The sequence below is a fragment of the Rhamphochromis longiceps genome, linkage group LG5 (assembly GCF_057381845.1).
Source record: "Rhamphochromis longiceps isolate RC_006_pf linkage group LG5, R_longiceps_female_GT1.1, whole genome shotgun sequence".
Taxonomy (NCBI): domain Eukaryota; kingdom Metazoa; phylum Chordata; class Actinopteri; order Cichliformes; family Cichlidae; genus Rhamphochromis; species Rhamphochromis longiceps.
The window spans coordinates 35,048,901-35,076,898 of record NC_140561.1 but is presented as its reverse complement, the minus strand read 5'-3'; the positions used below and the strand labels follow the sequence as shown (position 1 = coordinate 35,076,898).

General features: G+C 38.6%; 2 protein-coding genes across 2 annotated transcripts in view; both read right to left on the bottom strand.

Moving 5' to 3' along the window:
* Positions 1–27,998, bottom strand: part of LOC146670440 (N-acetyltransferase 8-like) — an 850,360-nt gene that overhangs the window by 328,937 nt on the left and 493,425 nt on the right. The gene's annotated exons all lie outside the window — the stretch shown is intronic.
* Positions 1,654–18,121, bottom strand: ppm1j (protein phosphatase, Mg2+/Mn2+ dependent, 1J). Its single transcript, XM_085407360.1, has 10 exons — positions 17,603–18,121; positions 11,566–11,680; positions 9,704–10,033; positions 8,379–8,491; positions 8,168–8,252; positions 6,795–6,913; positions 6,344–6,407; positions 5,941–6,048; positions 4,962–5,113; positions 1,654–3,054 (listed from the first exon to the last, which is right to left on the bottom strand). The coding sequence occupies exons 1-10, from the start codon at positions 17,857–17,859 to the stop codon at positions 2,907–2,909; spliced, it is 1,491 nt and encodes a 496-aa protein (XP_085263486.1). The 5' UTR covers positions 17,860–18,121; the 3' UTR covers positions 1,654–2,906.

The window sequence follows — 27,998 nt, the reverse complement described above, 5'->3', positions numbered from 1 at the left end:
TGTGTGAATGGGTGACTGAATGTAGTGTAAAGCGCTTTGGGGTCTTTAGGGACTAAGTAAAGCGCTATACAAATGCAGGCCATTTACCACTCAAATGCTTAGTACTCATGTCAATAACGAACCAAGGACCCTGTTTCCACAAAAGTTGAACACTGTGTAAAACGGGAATGAAAACAAAATACATTGATTTGTAAATCCCAGAAACCCATATTTTATTAACAATGGATCATGGAAAATATATCAAATGTTTAAAATGTTTTGAATGTTACTGAATGTGATGGCAGTAACATGACTGAAAAAGTTGGCATGGGGTTAATAAAAGGCTCTAAAAGTATACTAAAAAGAAACAGCTCTACTTATTAGGTTAACTGGCAACATGTTAGTAACACGACCGAGTCACAAAAACAGCATTCTAGCAGGGCAGAGTTTCAAAATGCAAAAAAGGGCAAAATGCAAATATAAATTGTGGAACATTTTCAAGAAAAAAAAGTTCCTTAACATAAAATTGTGACACCTTTGAATCATCAAGTAAATGACATCAAAAGACTCAGAGGATCTGGAGAAATCTCTGTGTGTAAGGAATACGGTCAGAAATCACTTCTGGACGTTGCTCTTTTGTTTACGGCAAAATTCATTTAAAATGGACGGAGGCAGAGTGGTCAGACGAACTGAAATCTCAACTTCTTTTTGGGAAACATGGACACTGTGTACTCCACACTAACGAGGAAGGACTTATTCTCATGTATATATCTCATGTATAGCTCATGCACATATCTTTCTACGTAGCACTTTTAATTCTTATCCCTACTTTTATTTTTTCATGTCTATTTAAGTGCTATTTATGACACTATGTTTGCACTGAAGCACCGCAGCAATTTCCTAATGTTGTAAACCTGCTCAACATTTGGCAATAAACCCCTTTCTGATTCTGATTCTGATTCCAGATTGTTATTAACACATATTTCAGTAATACAGTGCTGAACTATATATTGGAGCTATTTCAACGTCTTTTGACCAACTGAAGACATTTGGAAAAGCAAGAAATCTAACAAAGCTGCCCAACAGGACTGCTGAGCAGCAAGAGTTGTGTCAGACAAGAATAGGGCAATTTCCCTCTCCCAGAACTCCAGCAGCTGGTCTCTCCAGTTCCCAGATGTTTACAGGCGATTGCTAAAAAAAAAGAGGAAATGCTTCATGGTGGTAAACAACCCCATCCCAACCTTTTATAGACATGTTGGTACCTCTACATTCAAAGTGAACTTTTTTTTGTTTTCCTAAACTAGTAAATTTTCTCACTTGAAACATTTTATATGCTCCCTGTGTTCTACTGTGAATCAGATATGGGTTTAAGAGATTTACACGGCACCCCCAATTTTTTTTGACATTGAGGTTGTACATTAATATATAAATTCTTTGCTTCTTTTGAAACAGTTCAAGCATATTTTTTAAAAGTTTGTTGTATTCAAAAGTTCAGCTTGTATTAAAAGGAGTAACAGATTTATTGAGGAACCTAAGTCTCATCTAACTAGAACATTAACTGCTCCCTGAACTATTGTGACTCATCAGTTTGCTGCGACAAAGGTTCATTTCCTTTTGATAAATAAGGAGACTGGGAGTTAGTGACACAAGCACACTCAAAATAAATGGGAAAAATCTGATTTATTTCTTAACTGGAACACATTATCCCTCCACTACACATTTAGGTAGCTCATAGTCGGGGACACACTATCTGAACAAAGAGTTATGGATAGAAACATAAAAATAAAACATCTGATACTGCTTACAACCAAAGGTATCTTTAAAAATATATGCATAATCTAAAGAACAACGTGACATAACCAAAATGGTATAAAAGAGGTATGTAGTACATTTAAGGGCATACAATATATATTTTTTTGCCTCTTCTACAAGGGTCAAATTTAGTGCATTTGAAGAAAAAAACTCTCGAGTCCCTTTCATGTTTCAATAAGGCATATATGTGAAGTTTATCACATCTTACTATACCGAGACAATTATGGAGAACAATTTACTTTCTCATTTAAATATTAAACAAAGAAAAACGTTTAATTATAGTTAAATTATACAAATGATTCTTGTTTTTTCAACAAAAAAGCTTCATATTTCTTCACTGCAATGACAAAAAGAAGGAAGTCATATAGGAGCACATTCGTTTAAAAGATATCATGAAATCAACAGGCTACCACAGAGCATGTGCAACAGTCTTCAAGTGCCTCAGGTGTTGTCATTCATTTGTTACTGAGAAAGAAATCCTTCAACCAAGATTCAGTTGATTCTGCATGTTAACTAATTCTCTTCTTCCTTCTTTAATGCAACAACAAGAACCTGATGATTGTTTTTGCTGTTTATTCTGTATCTGATTTGCCATCCTTGTGCCTTGGGAGCATCTCTTTGGTTTCCTCACATTCTCTATTGCAATCCCCTTTACATTGTATGATTGATTCTTTTTTTAAATTTTAATTTTTAAAAAGGTATTCACTATTAGGGCACAACATTAAAATGAACAATCCATTTAAGGTTGGAGTAACTGCTTAGTCTCAAACATAAACAAGAAAGAAAAGTACAACGAGGGTTTAATCCTCACTGGCAACTGTCACAAACAGCAGGTTTGGGAGAAAATACTTTAATGTCACTGAACATGTTTAGTTGCATGACTGAGGACCAACCAAAGCAGATGGGAGACAGTTCCTGGTTTAAGATGAAGTGAAGGGACTGGGTCTCATATGGTAGGTTGATGAAGGTGCTGGTCAGACCCGAGTCTTCGCTATGACAAAGATGTTTTCTTCTCCCACTGCACCACTGGTCCGGGGTTTAGGGAGCTGAAAGAGGGAGGACCATGGGAAGGGCCCTAAAGAGTCAGCTCTGTCATAGTGGTGGCTACAACCTCGTCATGTCTCTGACTCATGCCCTGCCAGTGGGATGACAAACACAGTGATGTCATCACCAGAGCCCAGTCTATCGTTGGGTAGCCGCCAGCCACGCTCCTTCAGCACCCCCCTTGACCTCATAAGCAGGTCCTGCGCTGCCAGTGTATATCTGCACAACAAACACCGAGCAGAGGCATAAATCACAGTTACAGCATATTCAATATGGACAGCAGGGAAAAGACTGTGAAAAGGCATTATTAATTTAGTGTGAATGAATCTTGTATTTAAGTGCAGTAAGAGTACCTGTTCAGGAATGTTAAATAATAAGTAATTTTAATGAAAACATGACCAAAGTTCAGAGGAAAAATATCTCTGTGGTGGACTATATCAGCTTAAAGGTTCTCAGTCTTAACAAATTTGATGATATACCCTATACTGATCTCACTGATGTTTATCTGCTGTGCCACAGCAGTTTTCTTCTGCCTGACTAATCAAACATAGTTCATGAAGAACTAAAAGACTTTAAACGATTGAAGTTATTTTTTTAAATAAAGAATTCTTTGTCTGACAGAAAAGGAGAATTAATGCTGAAAGAAAATAAACAAAATGAACATCACCATCTTACTGGCTCAGAATTTCACATGTGGTGGATCCCTAATCTGTTTTATTTTGAAATTATTATTTTTAATATATTCATTTATTTCCATTCCATTTCCTTTTTACAAAAAATAAATAAAAATCCCTTCTTGCCCTTGTGGGCGGTCTGTCTTTCAAGCTTGGTTCAACTACCAGAGGCCTGGGAGCTTGAGGGTCCTGCGCAATATCTTTGCTGTTCCTAGGACTGCGCTCTTCTGGACAGAGATTTTGGATGTTGTTCCTGGGATATCGGCCACTTCCTCTATCTGCCGGTTGTACATACCGTGCAGGGTCCTGTCCCTCCATGATGGCCCCTCCTCTTGCTCCTCTTCTTTCTTGGGTTTCTGCTGCCTGAGGTATTCACTGAGAACCCGATCAGTTGTTGCCATCTTCTATATGTACTTGTAGTGCAGTATCACCTTCCAATAGCGTAATCCCCTCAGTTCTGACCACCTTCCCTCTTTTTGTTACCATATCTCCAGTCCAAATGACATTTTGAAGTCGTAGTCGTCGTCATCATGGTGTGAATCAGTGAATTAATGTTGATGTAATATATACAAATCATTTCCTATTATTCTCTCTAACTACTGCAACACCTGTTGCTAATCTGTTAATCACTCTCCTCAGTACATATACCTCTCTGGTTCCCTTTATCAACTCTCAGATTTTGTCATAAAACGCATTTTTTTCATTTGAATGTTTGCATTTCTTATTTTGTTTCCTCGCTTTTATAAATATTGTTTCTAATTAATGATATTTGGTTTTGCTTCTGTACTTTTTTCCCTTGTTTTTGCCTCTTGGTAGGCTTTTTTGCCTATCTGAAATCTTTGTGTTGTGTGACAACTAATATTGGTTACATATGAATTTTATTGGATTTTACTATGCCTCCTGTCAAAATGATTCATACTCTATGTCGTTCACAGTCACCAGACATCAGTGAAACATTTTGGATTTTACTACCACCATCTTCAAGGTGCCAAATAAGGAAACATCTTCTGGATAAAATGGTGCGATCAAGGTACTCACACTCAACACGTTTTCATATTTGTTGAATTTGTTATCCATCTGTATACTGTAATGTCTGTTAACATTTTTAATAATGTATCTGGCCACTAGTTTAACATCTCAGGAGAAGAATGGAAGTAATGGGCTAAATTAGAATTGTTAAAAACTTATTGATAAACACTTAAAACTATCTGATGTATGCTTATAGATTCAACCCATAACTACATTAGAATTACCATAAAGAATTTACCATAGGGTTATATTCAGGTTACATAATAGATTAAATATTCTGCAAGTGTTTTGCATTTGTTTGCCGTCACCTAGTGGACAAACTCTGTACAGCACACCATCTGAACATGATCACATGACACATGACCCAGCGCACACACCCAGAATAAAAGCCTAATAAAAAGGATTATTTGGGAGACTGCATACCTCATGGGATCAGAGGGGTCACAGCAGGATAAGTAGGCTGTAATAGCATCTGCCACTTCCTTGTCCGTAGTTACATCCCAAAGTCCATCTGTGCCCATGACCAAGACATCATCTGGGCCGTGTTTATGTTCATCCAGGTTATAAACCTTCACCTGTCATTGAGATAAACCAAATTAACGGATTTATATGCCTATTTATCATGCTGTCAGTACTTCTTCTAAATTGCAAAAAGAAGAAAGGCAACCATTCATGTGCATGTCAACTGCAAGCAAGATTAGTGAATGCACTGTATGCTGGCATGCAAGGGTCATAACCTCCATTTGCTGTAGTAAAGCTGCTCATTTTTTGTCACAAATCTGATGTTAAGCTAAGTCACACTGTTAGAGTGACTTACAGGAAGGGTGGCCTTTTTAGATAAGCTTAGACATATTAGAATAAGATTCTAGTATGTCTACGCGAGTGGCTCTCAATGTAACTTTGAGTGGGGGGCCTAAAACGGAAGTAAGGAAGTGGTTGCAGAGATTGGTTAAGCCGTCTTCTCTCTAATGCATCAGTATGTTTATTGCCTCGAATGACTGTACCATTATGAAGCAAGTCTAAATAGGAATTTGGGGCAAGCTTTTTTCGAAATGTAGCAAAAAACCCTGAGAGTTTAAACAATAAGGGCACTATCATGGGTAACTACTGTCAGGATAAATTCAAAGACAATAATAACAAATCGGTACATAAATACTCCAGGAGTCATAACATGGTAATATCTGGTTCTCTGTGCTAGATTGGAATATTTGACCCATTTATTTACCCATACCTGAACTTATAAAAAGCCTTTAGAATATTGCTCTTATCCATATTTGGGACTTCCAACCTTTCACTGACAGACCAGTAAGCGAAGCCCAATGCCCAACAACTATTTGAATGTATCTTAACGCTCCTAAATGGCCAAAGCAGTAACAGGCTCAGGCTGACTCCTCCCACTCACCTCAGGGACGCACGAGAGGAAGGGCTTAATGTAAATGTTGGAGTTGTAAACTTTCAGGTCATGATCACCGAGCCCACGGGTCACTCCGATTGTTGCCATGACACGAGCCTGTACACACATACACATTAGCAAGAACAAGCACGAAGACACACAATAATATAGGTTATTGCTCCGGGATGCGCTTCAGTTCTCACACAATCCATTTATGGGGGATTATTAAGCGAAGACAATGTTCTTTCAGACAATAATGAAAATACTGAGCATGTCTCTCATTTTTTAGCCAGGCAGAGACCACATTTAGCTAACAACATTAAGATTATGGAAATGCTTTAAAATGCAATTAGGTGTTGTGATTAAATTTAATACATTAAATAAAATTCACAGACTTTTTCTCTCTTCTTACCTTTTTCCCTTCTCCATATATCAGGGGAAATTTCAAATCATCTTCAACAATTGTCTTATAAGCCCTACAGGAAACACAATTAAAGCTGATCATTACCTGATCAAGTGATTGTTTGCTCAACATAAAATAAGCTCTCTTATTAAAAGCAAAATATCAAAATCAATCATTTTAGTGTTGAAAATGTGACTATGCTAGTATTACATTGTTTAAACTAGATATTTTGGGTTTTTAATTATTTATTTAAAAAAAACAGCACTTACTTTTATTCGTATTTTCTTATTTGTCATAGACTAAACAACTAACATGAATAAAGTTCATGATTTTTTTATATTCTTCCTAATACTCCGGAGTAAAATCAGTCAAACTGTTCTTAACACTTACAGGGTGCCTCAAGCAGATTAAAGAGATGAAAAAGTGATTAACTGTCCAAAATGTGATTAAAAAGGTTTACCAGCCAGTCATGCTGTGGTCTCTGTAGAGCATCTTTTTACCCAGCTCACTGTGTTGGATCCTACGAGGGAACTCAATGTGAGTGAACTCATTTCCCAGGAGCTCTGGCCTCAGGAAGCCCTGGAGGGGTTCACAGAATTAGAAAGGTTGAACTGAACTAGAGAATAAAAAGCTCAACCTAAGTCACGATTCTTGTCTTTCTTCTAAAACATGAAAGGCTACAGGACACTATATGACAGAAGGCCTTGAGTGCAGTATGTTAAAATGAAAAGGATAAAACGCTCCATTTTAGCAGTAAACATCATCCACCCACTCTGTGACTCAGAATTACAAACAGATACTAAAACAGACAACCGGTTAATGCCAGTTTATTTCAGTGATGATGTACTTTACTGTCAGGAAAGGGTCATTTATCTAGGAACTGCACAAGATGCAGAATGTGTCTGCAGGATGAAAATGATAAAATGCAGTCCTGGTCAGAAGTTTGCATACACTCACCATGGGCATGAATGTCATTATAAATCTGGGGTTTAACTGTTCTTTTTCACAGGTAGAGTGATTGTACAGCATACATCTTTACTGACTTAACAAAAAAAGATTTGGATTTTGTATTGGTTGGATTTTTGTTTAGGATCTTCTCTTATGCACACAGGGTCAAAAGTATACTGAAATTTGCAATTGCTCACATGGATTTTATGGCCACAGGAGACAAAGACTGGGTTTTTTTGGCCACAATGACAAGAGGTACGCTTGGAGGAACAAAGCTGAGGCTTTGAAACCTAAAAACACTGTACCAGATGTCAACTATGGTATAGCATCATGCTCTGGGGCTTCTTTGTTGTCAGTGGTACTGGTATGCTGTACAAATTGGATGGAAAAAAGGAGGGCTATTTCCAAATCAACAGATAGACACTTGAAACTTTGACATAGCTGGATGTTTCAAAAGGACAACGGGAAACATCAACATTAACAGGCTAACATTAACCTTTTGGAATGGCCTTTCCAAAATCTGAACGTCATCCCTATTGAAAATCTATGGACTATGCTTTAAACCTGGTTTTGCGCCAGCTAACCAACCAATTTAAATTAACTCTGTCAATTCTGCCTGAAAGAGCAGTTTAATATCCAGCTAGCTGATGACTACAAAAAAAATCTGACTGAGGTGCAACTTGCTGAGAGCCATTTAACTGTGAGTGTATCTGCATATTTGAACTGTAGGTATATTTTTTTGACCATGTGTGGATTGCAGAAAATCAATTCAAAGGGTTCAATAACGGCCCAACATTACCACAGCATTCATGCCCATGATGAGTCTATGCAAACATCTGCCCACAACTGTTTATTAGCCACATAAAAAACAACAACATAGATTACCAGATACTGTAGCCGCTGTCTCTCAGACTCAGGTGTAAATTCATTTGTCATGGGAATAACTTCATTATTTCGTATGATTATGGCCCTGCAGAGAGAGGGAGAAAGACAGGAGTGAAAAGACAACTCAAGTGAGGTTACTTGACACTGTAGTGTCCTGTAGTGAACACAAGAGGGATCTTAAAGCTATGAAAACAAATCATATTTCCCTCACCTGCTATCTCCAGCATTGGCTACGTAGAGTTTCCCCATTAAATGTATGGCAGCTAAGGCACAACAGCCACCAGAAATGGCATACGACGATTTTTCCTTTTCAATTAGGTCATCCTGTAATAAAAGCGAAAAAAAAAAAAGTCAAGACAAAAGGCTGCAAAATCTCTGCTGCTTAAAAGCTTGCTTTCCCTCTCATCATCCTGAATAGCTCATTATTTTCTTCATGCATATTCATTTTCAAAACAAAACTGCAGCGCTAATGAAAAGAAACAAGGATGCTTTGAAGAATGCATTACCTAGGCTGAGTGTTACTTTTTATAGGTATGATCTTAATCAGACAGTGATGTTGCATCAGAGAAGAATACCATTTCAAACTTACAAACTGAAACAGAAGTATGAGCTGTCTATTTTTTTTTAAATTTGGATATTTCCAGTGACCCAGAACCTTAAAATGTGTGTGTGTGTTTTAAAGCTTTCCTATTTGTGGCTGATGAGATAACGAAAGATGACTGCAGTTGTTGTGAAGTGGTTTAGCCATGACTGTTCTGGCAACTGTCAAAGCAATCCACAACAACAACGAAAGTCTATGCTATCTATCTTATTCCTTCAACATTAATTTGCCTGGCTGCCTGCAGAGAGTGCAGCTATGCACGCACCCTTTGAATCAGACTGTAGGTAGCCAGGTTGTTGTGAGACGGGGATGGAAATTATACATGGTGTATGGACTGTGTACACTGACTCCAATCTGGCAACCTGGGTACCAAAATGCAAACACCTAAAACTTATGTATTTATGTATTGATGAGTATTCACAATAAAGGTTGAGGGTCTTAAAGATTGCAGAAGTTTTATGAATACAGCTGGGCTTTGATATACCTACCAACACTCCCGTCTTAACCCTGTGTCTCTCATTTTCAAGTCATTCAAATGTTAAAAGAAATTCCATCCCATATATATTCATAAACATCAAAGTGGTGCTGTGGAAAAGCTATTAGCTAAAGCTAAAAGATATTCTAGTTTATAAAGCTTCATATTTGGACAAGATGAAAGCGCTGATGAGGACATCTGACATAATTCAGATTGGATACAACACACATACACTGCCATACCTAGAGTAATGTTAGCATGGCCAAAAACCCAAAACAAAACATGAGAACAAAGTGATTTGCTCTCTGTGCATGATCTGCATGCCAGATCATGCACTTCTGGTTATTAAAGCTAAAATCTTCGGTTATGTTGGTGTTCAAAGACACAGATGGGCAAAAATGCTTACCACAGCTTAAATATGCCAAGTGTGGTTTGCTTTTTTCCCCCATTGTCTACTCACCATCTGTTTGAAGGCAGTCTCTATGACTCCCATCACCAGGCTTTCCAAACTGACAACTTTCTCCATGTAAAAGCGCACTGAAGCGTCGCTGACTGCATCTGGGTCCTCTGGTTCTTGTGCACCCCCTTTCTTTGCCTCCGCCTGATATGGGCTGCCATTCTTGGCCAGGCAGATAGGAGGAGCACTGCTGGGGTTCTCCAGGAGGTGGCAGATCTCCCCCAAGCGGTCTCTGATTAGGTGGTGAAGAAGCTTGGAGGCCATGATGGCTGCGCCAGAACCTGCATGTCCATCAAATATCCCCCAGAAGTGGAGAGGAATTCCTGTACCATCCTAAAAGAGGAAACAGTCACAGACAGACATAGTGTATTAAATAAGAGGAGAATTCATCTGCTTCCTTGGTTAAAAAAAGCTCTTATGACATTACAACTTTGAACAGAAAGCACAGCTTATTGAGTGTTCACAGATTATGGCAATTTTTTTAAAACTATAAGCAAAATATTTCTTCAAGATCTGTTATTACATTCCCAAATCAATCTTTCTAAACAACAGCCACATCATGAATCAAGTTTTTATTCGTCGAACCACTAAAGTTTACAATAATAGTGCAATAGTACTGTATATAACTGAAGTAATATTAATTTAAAATAGTCTTATAGCTTTTGAAAAGGAATGTAGGTAAAACGTCTTCCAATCAGGTCTTTTGCTGTTTATAACACAGTGAGCAATGCGAAAGCACTGCCACCTTTGTTTTGGCAGGAATGTTAATAGACCCAGTTGGCCTGCCTGACTAACCAACATATAAACAGGCCCAAGACATCTGCCTACCCCTCTGATGCTAGACTCGAGTGGGGGAAGGGTGCAACAAGGGATGATGTAATTCATTTACACCAAATGGAGGACACGAATGTACTTTGTGTGCCTGCAGGTCTTACAGGAGTTGTGAGGCCCAAGGAGAGACAATGACTATAAGACTTTTCTTTAAAATATTCTGAAATAAATGCCCTTTTTGACCACCTGGAGTCAGTGGGAACAAGCTGTACACACGATGACTTACATTGACTTACCTTTTTAAGTCCATCGTGTAAACTTCTTACGTTTTAGTCTTATTTGAGCTCTGTCGCAGTATCAATTTGGAGATTTGTGCAGGGCAAGTAATGTGCAGTGAGCCTTTTTTTTTTAACAGATTACGCAGTGATGTGGTTGAAAATAACGCTGATAACAGCAGCGTGAGTCAGCAAAAACAGTTACAGTTTGAGAAAAAACGCTGTAAGTTGTTAAAACGCTCAGTAGAGCTGGGGGTGAGACTATCTCATGACTTTGCACCATTTCACACAGAAAGTGTAGTCATGCGGTCCTTTGTTAAATTGAAACCATCCAACTACAGCGACTTTCAGAAAATTGAGTCAGTCAATCAAAACATCTGTTAATTCGGGTCAAATTAAAGTCACGAAATCTGAGTTGAAAGTTTTGTCTGAGGTGTTAATGTTGAATCCTGCTAAATCCTGTTGGCTATTTCTGTGCTGTAGTAATTTGCTTCTTTAAATGTATTCACATTTAAATGTATACAGAATGAAAAAAAATATCTAGATGGAAACTACACTCGGTGAAAATCTGTGAAAACAGCACTGCTGGATATGAAGTAAATACAATGCATGCTCAGATGGGGTGCAGCGGTTTATGTTCTGTAAGGGAACATTATGCTTCAGGCTACATAACAAGGCATGCAAACATCTTTCAGTGACATTCCCCTCAGACATGTTTAGGACTTTATATATACTGATGTCAGATTTGTTCACTTTTTTCCATTTGTTCATACATTTCATTCCTCATTCCCTGATTCTAGAAATCTGTCCTTCACTCACCCCGTTTTGATCTAGCAAAGTAGAGTTGCGGTGTTTGCCACTCGGCTTCTTCACAAACACTTTCTCACATGAGGCCTGGTCCTCGTTCAACATGCTCTTCCCTGCATTGATCACCCTGATTGAAAAAGACACAAGGAGGAAAGGTGAGCCCGGAGTCGGATGATTTATAGTGTTTGCGCTCATTCCTCTAACCGCATAAAAAACACAATAGAGAGAGTGCAACAGTGGGGTGAAAAGTGGGGCAGGATGCAGTCATGTCCCAGAGGGAACTTGCAGAAGGGATTAAGTGTTTTTATGATGAGCTGATGCCTGTGGAGGATAATGGCTTTAGAGTAATGCACTGATTCATACTGTAGAAGCATCATCTATCACAGGGTGTGCTTCAGCAGTGTCAGCTGAAACTACCGATGCACAACAGCATTAACATCATTTTTTAAAATACCAATACAAATATGTTTTTTTGCATGATATACAGTTTTGTTTTCAGAGAACCATCTATTCACATTTCCCATTCAATCTGAAAATGAGCTGGCAGATTTCTAAAATTTGCATGCATTGTAATATAATCCATCACTTTACACACATTGCACATTATAGCAATGTACCGTTACACAGTACAGACTTTTAAATAATTCTTAATCCTCTGTCGATTGATTTTTTTGGGCCAGTGGAAGACACGTGCAACACGACACTGACACAGTATCATCTTACTGTCACAAAACAGGAACTATGTAAACAAAGGCTCACCTAGATAAAGCAGACACAACTAATGTGTACATTTGGAGTTGTCTTTCTGGCCTTGCAAATACTCTCTTCATATCTTTATTTCCTAGAAATCCTGAGGGAAATATCCAACACTTTAGCAATTAATTACTCCTCTAGCACATTTGAATTTTCAGCAATGAGAACCAACCAAAAGAGTAATGCCCTAAAATGAAACCGTGAGCTGAATGTTCCACAAAACGGGAAGTTGGCAGATGAGGTAAGGCAGTCGTAAATGGTTAAGATTGCGTCTTTCTGGTCTTGTAGTGTAAGCTTAAAGTGCTTCACACTACAAGCCCCATTCACTCTTTGACACACGTCTTACAGCACTTTAATAACACTTAAGCAGTGATGATTCTTCATGGCCTGTGTTGGTGCTAAGCAACTTACCCAAGAATACTTAAGTCAGCTGACTTTAATAGTCACAGATAAAACCACTGATCTCTGCTGAATGGACAACCAATCTAGTGGACAACTCTGTGACATTATTTGTTGAAATTATGTCTAGTTCTATTTCAAACTACAAAAATAATGACTAGATATTTTATAACATAAATAATAGATCTTAAAAATGTAGCTAAAGGCTTCCTAGAAAAAAAACTACAGCCAAACTAAACTCATACTCAACTGTGAATGATTTGTAGCAACGACACGCAAAGCTCCACTGGCAAGGTCCATTAAACTGTAACGTGAACCTAGCTGGGAAAGACTGAAGTCTATCTAGACCTCATGCTGGCACATTATGTAACGTTTTTACTTTTAATTATAGATAAATGCCACATTAGCCGGATAATGTGTCATTAATACCCACTGCACAATTCCAGTAATTCAAGTATTGTCATTAAAATTCCCTCAGAAACTTCTGCATAGAAGGAATGAGCAATTTATCAGATAATGCCGGGATCATGAGAGGCAAAAGTAAAGTAAACAAAGACAGTAAATAAAAAAAAGAGAGGCTGACAGTGACGAGGAAAGAGGACAAACTAAATAGTCAAACAACAAAACGGGGAGAGAGATTAGTAAAAATTACATCAGAGTAAGACTTCTGACCTTTCACATTCCATATAATTCAGCTGATTACAATCTTTTCAGAAGATGGATGCTGTATAGTCTGGAGCTTTGATTTCAGAGAGTTACAAAAATGAGGCTCAAAATGTAACGGCTGCCCAAATCTGGATTATAAAAAGCCCCTTCACGTTCTAATCAGTTGAAAGCAGCGGTCAGACACCAGCGTCCTGCACTGCGTTCCCTGCATTAGGACTAATGACAGAGAAGAATTTAAAATCACTCGATTGTAGTCTAAACTTTCTGCCAAAGCCAAGACAATGTTCAAAGATCACATATATCAGATGGGAAAATTGCACTGATGACTCAACTTTACACAAACATTTCCAGATATTTCAAAGGACTGGACAAAGAAAGTCCAGGGAAGTAGCCAACTGCTATGCTGGTGGCACAACAGGTAGTATGCCTGACTCCGAAGGTTGCTTGTTCAAATCATGCCCGAGTCAAGCTCTCTGCAGGTACTATTTGTAAAATCCATGGAATCCTCACGTTGGTGGGTTCCTGCCAAGTCTCAGCTACTTGAATTAATTGACACCCTTTGGTGCATGTCATCCTTTTCTCTCTCTGTGGCTATCTCCAAGGGTTGAAAATAAGGTCTCTGTGTGAAAGAAAAAATCTTATCATTTCAAAACTTAATGGATGCATTGTGTATGTTTTTAGAAAAAAAAGGCTAAATGTAAACATAAGCTTTGTACTTGAGAAAATTCCACAGTACACCTTAAAGTGTTGGTTCCATAAGATTTTGGAGGCCTGCAGCATGCTTGGCTGAAACGTGTCAGTGTTTACTTTTCCCATGTGATAAACTCCTACACCCACAATAAAGAATCAGCAATAATTCTGTTTTGAAAGCAGTCACATGAGCCCCATAAGCTATTATTGAACATGCTGGTTGCTGGCATGGGAGGTTGCCATTCTAAAACACGGCCTTGCTGTAATGTGACTTAACTCTTTCACTTATTTGTCTTTCGGTCATATGCTTTCACAACCTGTGACTGAAAACCATGGCTGTCGTGTTTGGTAAAACAGTGCTTCTCTGTTTCAACCGTCTTATTCTATTATGCAAGGAAAGTTCAAGAAGAGGAAGCTATGAGTTCCAGTGAATTCTCTATTTCGGGTTACTTGACAAAAATGTCTCTGTGTAAACATCATCTTTGAAACAAATTGCAAATTCTCCAAGTAAAACATTAAACTCTATGCAAAGTACTGTGAATTCACTTCATAGTCTCTTGCTGAGGACAGGCAGCTTTAGAGATACAGAAACAGTTTTGTGGTTCAGTCAGCGGGAGATCAGTGATGCATATAATCTAGTGAATGGAAACACTTCTGAAACAAGCCTTTGATCCTTTAAAAGGACGTTTGCACGGTTCTCTGTCGTTCAAGATTCTTTTTGCATAGCTGGTGTCAATTCAGCTTCAAGTAAAACTGGAAACTGTACGTCCGTTTTGTCATCCGGCCGGTTTTGGGTGTGCTATGTGCTCATGACACATCCTCAGTGAGTTGTCTGACAGCACTTTTACAAATTAAATGTGAAAAAGATATACTCTCTGGTTGCTGCTGATTGAAGCTACCTCAAGTGGAAGTTGGCAGGCTGACAAACACTGCAGGCCTTGTTACATAAAATCTTCCGCAGTGTCAAAGTAAAGTCTTCATGAGGAACTTTAAAAAAAAAAATCAGACTAGTTATATTCTGATTCCTATTCAGGGAGGGGAAGCTTCCCATCACGTTTGGAAGGCCCACAGTGCTAAGAAGAAATGAAAGCTGACAGTCAAAGACTGACAAAAACAATTCCCCTGTAGAAAAACAACTTTATGTGAGCTGTATACTACTAAAGATATTATATTTAAAACATACGGCAACTTATGAACTCTGCCCCACCATTAGTTCAGGATCTGTGCTCAAAATAGAGTCACTAAAAGAATGTGAGCCAAAAAGTACAATCGCTTGAACAATAGGTTTAGAAATACACAACAACATGGGTGTAACTCTATTCATCTGAGGTTTATTTACTCCACTAAGGTAGATTTTTTGTTTGTCTATGAAAGATCTGACAACAGCCCAAAACACGAATATGCTCCGTTTCTAATGAAATGAAATGGAAAAAAGGAAGAAGTTAGAAACAGCTTTATATTTCAGCTTGTAACAGTTTTATGTACAATGGGCCACACTTTACGCACACTGACAGTAAACTGAACATCATTCATGTATTCTATCTTGTATTATATACAACTCAGGAGCATAAAAGACCTTTAATCATTCATCCTTCTTTATTGTTTTGCTCTTCTAACATCTGCTTTTCATGAATTATTAATCATACTACAAGGAATAAATATGTCACATACAATGTTTTTTCAAATGTGAGTCCTTGCTTCCTCAAACTCTCTTACATGATACCAGTGGCAGGACCTGGAAGAGCGCCTCCATATTAAACTAAACAGTATTAAATACCCATTTGATTAAAGCATTTTGAGTGTCTTACTGTAAGTGCACTCACTTATTTATGCTGACACAATGTTGTACACCAACACCATAGCAGCAATTAGACTCATTATCTCAAGCATCCTACACTGTGCACAGATTTTAGGTTCAGAATTCCTAACCTGTTTTACCACATGAGTCCAATTTGCGAGAAAGCAGTATTCCACCTCTTCTGGGTGCAACGCTATAACAGGAACAAACCATGGGAAAACCTAACAATGACCATGAATCCTTATTATCACCAGCATGCCCAAGACACACTAATTAGTTGTTATCAAAACGGAGAAGATGCAACACAGCGTCCATCTGTATTATTCAGGCTGCCATTGTTCCTACTCTGTACAGGGGAGTAAAGATCACTGGACAAAATGGACCGAGGCCTAAACAAACGATCATTCGAAAGGCTCTTATCATTGCCGTGTGGGTGAATAAACAACTGCTTAATGAATGGAAGTGATCTCAAATAAAAATAGCCATACAGTTGGATAAATTTAGAACCTGACAGCAGTTGTAATTTGGCATCAGTGTATCATGGTTGAGCGTGGACAAGGTTTGTAGCTCTGTTGTTAATTGCTTCCATTTTAGAGTTGTTTGCTTTGGACTGACGTTGAGTTTTCTGTGGTCTCAGTGTGCTGATGTGACACGGATGGTTCAGATTGTTTGGGGTTTTAACCTCCGTATGAAATGAGCACTGACAGCTGATGTGTGATCAGATCAGCCGATTACGTTGTGTTGTAAGCAGCACCGCTAATGCTGTGATTACAGCTTAAGTGACTCATGTTAAAGTAATCTGCTGAAGAATTCAGATGAATTACAGAGATGATGCAACTTTCCACAGAACATAATCAATACGTGCGTTAAGTCCTCATATCTGACCGTACTTATTCATTCTTCTGAAACATTTGGTGTTGAAATTTCACATCTGAGACTTTCCACATGAGTCAGTTATATATATATTTTTTATTTTCACAATGGGTCAAGGAGGACAGGCATGGATAATATAGCCCACATAGTGTTAGACTGTATTTATTCAGCCCTTCACAACCACCCACTTCTGGAGGAGGGGAGCATCTGAAAGTGTTTTTCCTCAGCAAGAATCATCTGAAGAACACATTTTGTTTAGTGGTATAAATAAAATGAGGCTGGAAATTTTCTATATGTGAGAGGACTGCAGGTGTGTAAAGAATATGAAAGCATCATAGTAAAGACAAGGACAGGGGTTGTGCAGTCGGACTGACAAATGCGAAGAGCCTCTGCCTCATTTAGCCACAAAGATAAGTAAACCCACATGGCATTTTGCTACCTAGTTATCTGTTAATCGGAACACTGCAAATGCAAACCCCACTGGTTCTGTTAGGAACGAGTAGATACACATTTCCTGCTTTCACTTCTGTATGGCCCCAGTAAATCAAAACTGAGGTGGAGCCTGTATTCAAACATGACAGTCTCTTAGGATACGAAAGCCTTATATCTAATTACAGCACTGACACCCTGGTCCAAATTTACATTGTTTATCAGCAGCTCACGGGAGGAACATTGAATGGAAACCGTTCAATAGCAAAAGGCCACATTGGCTGCTGCAGTGCACTCGAAACTGCAGCAGCTATAAAAATAAATAAATAAAAATCACTTATCAGGCCTGGCACTCATCGGGACCCTTGCAAAATTTTTACTGATACAATTCAATGATTTTCGGATCAATTAATATGTCACTGAAATCACTGATACACTCACTCTGCGTATCCTGTTTGCCAGGGAAGCCTGCTGCCTCTCTTTAACGTGAGCACCGGCCGCGATGCGTGCTCGGTGGAGTACTGCAGGAGCTCCGGGGTGAGGTCCAAGAAATCCGGCCGGCCGTAGGGAAAACGAGGCGGCAGGCTGTCCGTACCGCAGGTCTGTCCACCAGAGTGATGGTTATGGTGGTGGTGTCCGTGCGGCATCATCCCTCCGACCAGGTTGGACATGGCGTTTTTAACTTTGCTGATCATCATCGGCACCGACAGTGGGGTAAAAGATCCGGACGGAAAATTAGACGCGATGCGATATTATGTTGTTAGAGACGGGAGAAAACAACAGCAATACATAGCGAGGGACGAGAATCATTTCAGGAAGCGATTTTTTTCCCTCCTTGGCCCCATGTGACAGTTTTCAGAAAGGCAGACGCGATGTTTTCCTCATTGAAACAGAATAAAGCCCTCACTGGCTGCGCACAAGCTGTAATCCAGCAGGAGACTATCTCATCTCAGAAGGCAGGGCTTCACAGGGATGTGCAGCCAGCCGTGAAAATGTCTTACACATACCCCCTCCTCAAACCCCCCCCCCAAAACCTTTAACAGAAATCACATGAAAGTAACATAAATGTCAGTCAATGACAAATGAGGAGATAGTAATATGATATATATGACGTGTCACGAAGCCCTGAACTATTGCAAAGGACTAAATCCGAACACGTTCAAGCCTTTTCTGATTAAATGAAAAATCTGGATATCAGTTTTTTTTAAAGGCAAGCTTTCATAAATTATGGCATTAAAGGTTACTATGATTTGTAATAACCGATTTTATAGTCTTAATATATTTATTAAAACAACATTTGAGTTGCCAGATTATGAAAAATGGCTTTGCTGATTTAGCTTCTTAATAAAGGGCAATGAGTTTTTTTTTAACTTTCTAATAAATCATCAGGTTTGCAGGTGTAAAAGCTTAAGGCTCAGGTGCAGTTACATTATATACAGGCATAACTGAACCTTCACCCAGGGCGATTCTAGCTCTTTCAACACCTCAGACAATAAGAAGATTAGCCCCCCCCCCCCCCCCCCCCCCCTCTCACAACAGTGTCTGTAAATAAGCGCATTTACAGACACTCAAAACCTTTTAGGTAATTCTATGTATTTGGCTGTAGCCTCAAACAAAAAAGTTGAGAAGATGTTAAGTATATATTAATTTGAGCATTTAAGTATTTTGAGATAAAGTTGAATTTATTCAACAGATACACATTATTCCAGTAACAGATTAAACAATTTATATAAATGAGACAAACTCTAACAGCTCTACATAGAATATCTCTACATTTTATTCTAAATAAAAGAGTACTAGAGTTCACTGACAAACACTCCATGTGTAAAAATATACCTCTTTCCAAAACACTGCACTACATTTCATGTATAAGCACAAGCCAATGTACTTCTAGCCCTAAGCCCAGATAAACAGGGAGGATTGCATCAGGAAGGGCATATTGCATAAAAATCAAAAATCATGCTTTGCAAAATCAGCATGCAGATTATCAACAGTGTTATTTCCATACTGAATCAATCAGGATCTGAGTTAACAACAGTTCTGTGCGGTGCTGTTGGCCAACAGTGCTGGTGAAAACTGTGCTTCTGTTGACCAAAGATAAAAAATGAGGAGAGGGGGAAGGTCTGTTTGGAGGCAATGAGAGGAAAGGTAAGGCAGAAGTGACAAGGTGAGATTAATGACTTTAAATGTAGGGACTATGATTAGTAAAAGGAGAAAGCTGGCTGATATGATGGAAGGACGGAAGGTAGATATACTGTCTCTGCAGGAGACCAGATGGAAAGGAAATAAGACCAGGGCCGTGGAGGTGGCTTCAGTGGTTCTACATTGATGTAGACAAGAAGAGAAATGAATTAAGGGTGATCTTTAAGGAAACGTATGTGAAGAGTGTTGTGGACAGGAAGAGAGTGTCAGAAAGTTTGAAACTGGAAATCGAAGGGACACTCAGTGTTGTTGGTGCGTATGCCTCACAGGTTCGGTGACAGTTAGAAGAGAAATAGAATTTATGTCGAGGAGAGAGTGGTGATTGGAGTAGATGAAGGGAACAGAGGTGATGAGGAGATGATGATGATGATGATGATGATGTTAAGGAGAGAAATGCAGAAGGATGACATGGCTGTCGAGGTATGTTTAGAAGAGAGAGCAGTGAACCTCTTAACCAGATTGTTTAACACAATCTTAGAGAGTAATAGGATTGCTGTGGAATAGATGGGAAGTGTGCTGATACTGATTTTCAAGATCAAAGGTGATGTGTAGAGCTGTAGTAACTACAGAGGGATACAACTGATCAGCCACACCATGAAAATATGGGAAATCAGCGCGCAGCAGTATGGTTTGATGCGGAGAAACAGCACTACAGTTGCGATGTTGAGAGTGTTGATGGGGTGTAGAAAAGGTCAGAAGGACTTTCACTGTGACTTTGTGGATCTAGAAAAAGCATATGATGAGAGGAACTGGGGTACTATATGAGCAAGTCAGGAATGGCAGTAAAATATGTGAGGGTGGTTCAGGACATAAATGAGGACAGTGAGACAGTGGTGAGGTGTGTGGTGCTGTACGAGTGACACATGAGTTTAAGATGTGAGCGGGATTACATCAAGAATCGGCTTTGAGCCCTTTCTTGTTTGCGATGGACAGGTTGACAGATGAGGTCAGGAGGGTGTCTCCACGGACTTTGATATTTGCAGATGACACTGTGATTTTTAATGAGAGTAAAGTGGAAGAGAAACTAGGTGTTGTTTTGAGAGAAGAGGAAAGACTGCAGAAGCAAGATAGAATATATGAATGTAAATGAGAGGTAGGCAGATGGAACAGTGAAGATGCAAGAAGTAGAGATACTGAAGGTGGACAAGTTCAAATACCTATGAGCATCAGGGGTGATTTGTCACGGCAGCAATGGTGAGAAGGAAAGTTTACAAAAACTAGTTTTTGCATAGTTTGGAGACAGCGGCAGTAAGAAAAAGACAGGAGGCTGAGCTGGAGGTGGAAGAGATGAAGATGTTAAGATTTACATTGGGAGTGAGCACTACGGAAAAGACAGAAATGAGTACATCAGAGGGACAGGACAGTTCAGGTTGTGCGGTTTGGAGACAAAGTTAGAGTAGCAAGAATGAGATGGTGTGCGCATGTGCAGAGGAGGGACAGTGGACATATTAGACTAAGGATGTTGAATATTGAGCTGACTACTAAGGAGATTCATGGATGTAATGAAGAAGGACACAGAGTGTTGGTGGGACAAAAGAGGATGCTAGGGGCAAGGGGACAGACAGATGATCTGCTGTGGCAACCCAAAAAAGAGCAGCTGGAAGAAGAAGAAGATGATGAAGAAGAAAGCATTGCGTTTAGCATTCATGTTTCAGAGCTACACAGTAGTCTAAGGAACAAAACATGTGATCAGATTAAAAAATTCATTACAAAAAATAAGTGCGCAGAAAAAATACAAAAGTGGTAAAAATGAATTTATCACACAGAAAAAATGTGTTTGTCATTGTTGTCTAGCTTTATTTAATATGCAGACTTTCTGTTCAGGTGGATCAGTGTCATGCTCCTGCTTTCTTTGTACTCACCTGTTTTCACACATGCACTGCAGCCCACAACAGGATCATTAAATGTGTTGAAACAAATATCCGACACATTGATCAACAGTCTATGCAAGATCCTGTTGCACAAATTTGCTCCACTGCGCACAGTGCAAGTGGCAGTATGATGAATTCCCCTTTTCTCTTTGGTTACCACAGAAGACACAGAGAATAGCTAAAGTGGATGAATGCAGAACTATTGCTGTGTTAAAATAGAAAACACTTCATTAGAGGAGTAGAGAACACTCTTAAGGACATTGGTCTACAATTTAGAAATGCCTTCATAAAAACAGTGTTTACAGAAAGGTGCAAAGTATTGGTTTCACTCAAGCACTCAAAGGCCAGATTAAACTTTGCTTGAAAACATCTAAAAGATTTTGAAGAAAAATAAATATTTGAAATGATGAACTGAAGTTGAACTTGCCAGAATGATAGGACAAGGAAAGCATGGTGAGCCGCTGGAGGTGGGAAGAAGTAGAAATCATTAGTTACTGCACTTAAGCTGCATTTTCAGGTATGTGTACTTTACTTGAGTACTTATTTTTTAAAGTGAAAGGCTGAAAGGAGCGCAGATGTCCTTAACCTAGCTAGCGCTACAGAAGAGGAGGAAGCATGAGTGAAGTGACGTTTTTTTAATTGGCAGGAAATTTCAAATTCAACGTTTCTATCAGCTCGACAAACATCAGCAAACACACAAACTCTTTGTGTGCAGTTTATCATATAGTGTATTGCTAGCTAAAGGTCCAGCTGCTGTATTTCACAGGGAGACAAAAGAAAGAGAGCTAACCTCACTCAGAGATGGAGAAAGATACAGACAGGAGAGGGAGAACAGAGGTTAGATTTAAAGGTAAGGACTGCTCAGTGGAGCTTGATAAATTGCAGATTTAAAGATTACATGTAATGTCATCATTTTAATCCCGCATTGGATTTGTATATGAAAATGTATTTTCATATTGTGTGGCATATTGAAATATTTCATGAAAATACTGGTAGTTTTGTGCAGGATAAATAGATTAGGTTGCAGTACTGTGGTGAATTCACAGTAAAGCTTTGTGCATGACTCTGTGGTGCTCATGGTCAAAGTTCAAGCGAACCAGAGATTAATTTGCATTTAAGGTGATGATGCTTAGACTCATTCACTGAATACCATTTTATACCAACTGTGTATGGTCTAGACTTGTAGTCAAGGCCGCCTAATCCGAGACCAAGACAAGACCAAGACCAGAGGGTATCGAGACCAAGACAAGATCGAGACCAAGTCGAGACGAGACCAAGACCGAGACCAAGTCGAGACGAGACCAAGACCGAGACCAAGTTGAGGTGAGACCAAGACCGAGACCAAGACCGGGACAAAAAAGACTAACTTTTGTGTGCTTTTGAGGGCTGACATGATGGTACTGACTGGCCCCAAAGTCATCTGACAAAACAGCGATCACCTCCAACAACTGTCTAAAGAATGGGAAATATGTAACTGGTTTCAGTTATACTTTATATATATAAAATTGTAACATCAAACTGAAGATTATAATCCACAATGTGGAGGGATTTGAGCATGGCTGAGCCACTGTGTGTCGCTGTGTGACAGCTGAGCAGCGAAAGGAAATTAATTGAGGAGCCAGCTCTCGCTCAATGGGAGTCGACTATTCTGATTCACTACAAAGCACTCTCTAAGCACGGCTCTTAGAGCTAAAGCTTTTGCGCATGATACATTATCGAGCGTTACGCTGTGTGTCATGGATACTGTTGACTCCAAATCTCCCGAACACTATGTTGATCTGAGACAGCAAGACCGAGACAGCGAGACCAAGACAAGACCAAGACCAAAGTACGTCGAGACCAAGACGAGACCAAGACCACGTAAAAGTGGTCTTGAGACCGGTCTCGAGACCAAGACGGGTCTCGAGACATCCAACTCTAGTATGGTCTAGTATAATGACAGTACAAACAGCATAGTCTCAGTGTAGGGGATGGACATCAGCTATGATAGCTTGTGAAACTTTATACATCTTGTTAAATTCAGTTGTGTAAATCTACAGCAGGTCAGCTGATAACAGCCTGTACATTAAGAAAATCTACTGAAGCTTTGTTAGTAGAATTGTCCTTTGAAGAGCTTTTTACTTTCTTACTTTGAGTACATTTCACAGCCTGTACTTTTTCACTGTACTTGAGTAAAGAATTTTCTTCAGTACTTCAGCTTTTACTGGAGTACTTTTTAACACAGGTATCTGTATTTCTACTTAAGTACAGAAAGTCTGTACTTTTGCAGCCTCTGGTGGCCGCCTAGTCTAAAATAAATAAGAGAAGAAGAAGGCTGTAGCATCTCCCTAAATGTTGGTGAGATGAACTAATGGAAACAAAATCAAAAACAGGACTGATGGAAACTCTCAACTCAACCCATAATTAATAAACAGAACTACAAAAGCAGCAGAAGGATAAAGCCGGTGCTGATGGAGCTAAGGGAGGAAAAGTGCAGGTCCAAGACTGACATGCACATGTGTTGAGCCTTCTGCAATCAGTCAGCTCTAAGAATAAATCAGAAAGGAGAGCACGTTTGTGAGAATGACAAGAAGACAATAACAGGTTTGTGTATGCTCCCACACACGCATGTAACACAACCCAAGAGTTTCTCAGGGCAGAGAAATGGGATGTTCTTCAGTGACCATTAAAGTCATGAGCAGCAACGGAAGGTAGCTTCAGTAGACCTATCAGGATGCAACGCTTGTTGATGTCCATGGATTCAGCATGTAAGTCACTGACTGTAAAGGCTTAACAACCGTTATATTAGAAGTGTGCCACAAGGCTATGTATAAAAATGGTTGTAATTCAGAAACAGTTAAAGCAATATTTTTCTAATACCCCTTAAATTAAAGCACTTGAATCACATATTGATTGTCTGATTTAAAGCCACTATGCTTGTATACAGAGGCAAAATTGTTAAATAAATGTTTCAATGTCTGAAAACAAAGGGACATATCTGTGAATATGAAGAAAACTGATGTTTTGATTTAAAATGTAGGACTTATGACTTACAATTTTTTTTTTGCTGTTTTTTCAATTAAATTCACTTTAGTTCAATTCATTTTTCAAATTAGTTTTATTCACTTATACTGTATGTTGTGGTTCACCCAGACACAGCTATAACATTTGGACAAACACCCAGTTCTACAGATGCACATATACATAAAGCAAATGCATGCCAAACAGAATTCGACAGAGCCACTGATAATTAATATTGAAAAGCAAGCACTCAGATTGGTATAATCACCTTAAAACTACTCCCACCCCCCAGACACCCTCCATTAAAAGCCCTCCATAAAAGCCCATAAAAGAGACTCTTATATGAACAGGCCCTGTGCCTGATTTTCCATTCTGTAGTACACTGTGACCTGTAGCGCTGCTTTCCAAATCAATGTAAACTAAATTATAATGCCATGAAAAAAGCTAAGTGGCTGTCAGTCAGAGCTATGCATAGGAGCAGAAACCACAAATTTGCAAAACTTAAATAAATGAAAAATTAATTTTTAAAAAAGAACAAAAATTAAGGTCACCCAAAAGAAAATATAACTGCACAAAGGGCAAGGCTGAGACAGCAATATAATGAAATAAATTGAACTAAGCAGTTCCTGCTGAGAGCTAAGAGACCTCTCGATATTAAAATAAAAGAGAGAGAGAGAAAAAGGAGGTATTGCTGTCGACCACGTGGAAACACTGGGAGATATGCAGGATTATGTACATATATAGTGAATACTGTATAAAATCAACATATATTCTTAACATAACTTATTTTGTAGTATATTAGTAATTACATTGTCATTATTGTACATTACTTACAGTATATATATGCTTTGGTATCATTGTTTATTTAAACTTTGAAACCAATTAAGTCTTTTTAGTTGAACAGGTATAAAATCAAACACATGAATTCTTCATTATTCATCATTCTTTGGTATCAGCAACAGTTTTTAAGTCCTTTAAAAACTATTGCTTAAAACTAAACAGCTTCAAACAGTTAAAGCTGTTTAACTTTGACTGTCAAGCCTATTTAGAATAAACTAGAATAAATAAAATTTTATTTTTAATATTTTAATATTTAATTACAAATGATAGCAAGAAAGATGCTCTCTGATGCTCTGCTTTTTTAATAGTTACATGTTAAAATTTTCTTGCAAAGGACTGGACTCTACTGATTCGAGGAGGGTGATTACATTAGAAAAGCTAAAAAAAAAATGTAAAGGATGGCAAACACCGGAGTTTGACAATCGAAATGTTGTTCTAAATAATTGCTTAAAATTGATCAAGAAGGTGCTAATAAATAATTATCTGTAACTTTGTAATGGTAAAGCAGAACACAAAGCAGCTGGAGTTTAGCAACAGAGAAGAGTCCTTATTGTGGGACAAATTTCAAAGAATGGCAGCATCATAATTGAGTTACATAATTACATAATTATTGAGGCCACCGTCCATCTTTCAGCTATAGTGCTCTATAGGACAGAGGCTAATTTAAATGCTGCACTACTGATTGTTTTCACTCTTACAAATCACATTTTCCAGGTAAGCAAAACATCCATTAACCAATTTTAGTTGTCAGCGATATCAGCCTCACAGAATCCGTTACAGTTAGAGTCATCCAGAACCGCATCTAAATAGTGAAATTCGGAACGCCCCCTGGTGGGAGAGCAGGTCCGCCTACCCCGAGTTAACGATCAAAGATAGAAACAGTGAATGCAAACAATCGAAAAACTGTAAATCTTTATTTTTCCTGCGGTGTGCTTGTGACTCGCTCAATAAACAGCTGACCAGGGTCTATCCTGTGGCAGCAGTTAAGGCTGTTTTTAAGCGCAGAAAAACAAGCATTATATTGTGATCCACCAATGGCTTTGGCAAGAAACAAATCCCGCTTTTTCTACTTTACTATTAGAACTCAGTTCATCATCATTTCGTTGTATCGGCGTAAACGCGGCCGTTGGTTCTTTTGTGCCGAAACCTGATCCAAATCCAACTTTTCAATGTTTTTTCTATTTGTAATACATTTACCAATATTGATGAATAGACTGCATCCAACTGGATTGAGACAATTATGACTTTGCGTTATTGTACGTATCCTAATGAATATGTAAAATATTTCTGTAGAATTGTGATTTTACATTTGTCGCAATTTCTGCTCCCCTCTTGCCCCCTTATCCTCACTTGTCAATGACGTTTTTTTAACCTGGAAACTGATCGCAGCTTCTACCAATGTTCCTTCTGGCTTATAATGATTTGATATAATCCCTGAGGGATTTGTGTGACATTTGTTTGACAGATTATAGGCTAAAAACCTGTTTACAGCTGTTTGAATACCAATCATTTTTGGCAAAACCTGAAAGCACCTGCTTTGAGTGCATTTTCCTAACCTTTAGTTGCAAAAGACCCAATTTTCCAGAAAAAAACGCCTTTCAAAATAAAAATGCAAATTACATGTAAGAAAAAAAAAATAAAAATCCTAATTTGGGGAATAAATCTTGATGGACTTTGTCTCTGTTGAGATTGAGATTAAAAATCTAATTTCCAAGAGAGACCTGGACAGGGTATGTAGGGGGGTATGGTTGCAACATGGGGACAGTTACAACACCCCCAATTCCATCAATCAACAATAAGATATCTTATTGTTGATTGACACTGAAATGATCATATGACTCCTATATAGGAGTCATATGACCACTTCTATCCCTGACTTAAGGGCTAGAAATAGGGCATGCAGATTTTATTGAGAAAAAGGGATTTTGATGTAACAACACAAAACTTTGTTTGCAGATAAAATGATATGGCTTACAGGAGATTAAATTCTGATTTCTTAGCTAAACTGTGATGCACCCCCTCGGGGTAACTATGCTAATACAGTTAGCTAAACAATTGATGACAGAGGTGGGTTGTAACATATTTTAGAAGTGTTACAACATCCCCTTACATAAAACTAAGAATAATTTATTAATTTGAATCATTTTACAGCACACCTAGGCAGTGGTTAAGTGACACAATGCACACAATGCATTCTGGGATGACATGTAGCAGGGGAGGTGCAGCAGATTGACCCGGAAGTTATACAGAGCTCATTCCCACCACAATGAAGGGATTTCCGGAAGTGGGGTCAGATGTTACCTTGGTTACATAGGCCTAATGTAGAGTAGATTTTTTTGAAAACTTTATACAATCAGGCAATCTGAGAACAAAGCACGATGTATAGTCCAGCAAAGTCATGCTACATGTAATTAGCAACCACTTTATTAGGTACATCTGTTCCACTATTCATTGCAGTAATCCACAAATCTAATCATCCTTTTACATTAGCAGCAACTCAAAGCACTTAAACATCCTCAAGACAGCCTGCTGAAACCAAGCCTCAGAATAAGGAAGAATGATGAAGGAATGTGGCATTGCTGTTGTTGTCACATAGCCTGGTGTGAATGTTTCATAGGAGTGGGTTTAAAAAAAAAGATTTTCTGATTCAAATTTATTATAGCTTGAAAAATGCGATATTGATTCATTAAATGCTGAATCGATTTTTGAATAAATGTGTATTTTGTAAGAATCGCCAGAAAAAGCTATTTCAACAACCACCAAACAGCTAAAACAGCAAATGAAAGCAGGTAAACAGATTCCACACAAAGATGTAAACACAAAGTGCGGCCCCGACACTTCAAAATCTGTGAGTTGTCGGCTCCCCACCCAACACGCCGCCGGGGCTGAAAGCCAACATCTGACAGATTCTGAAGCTGCAGGTT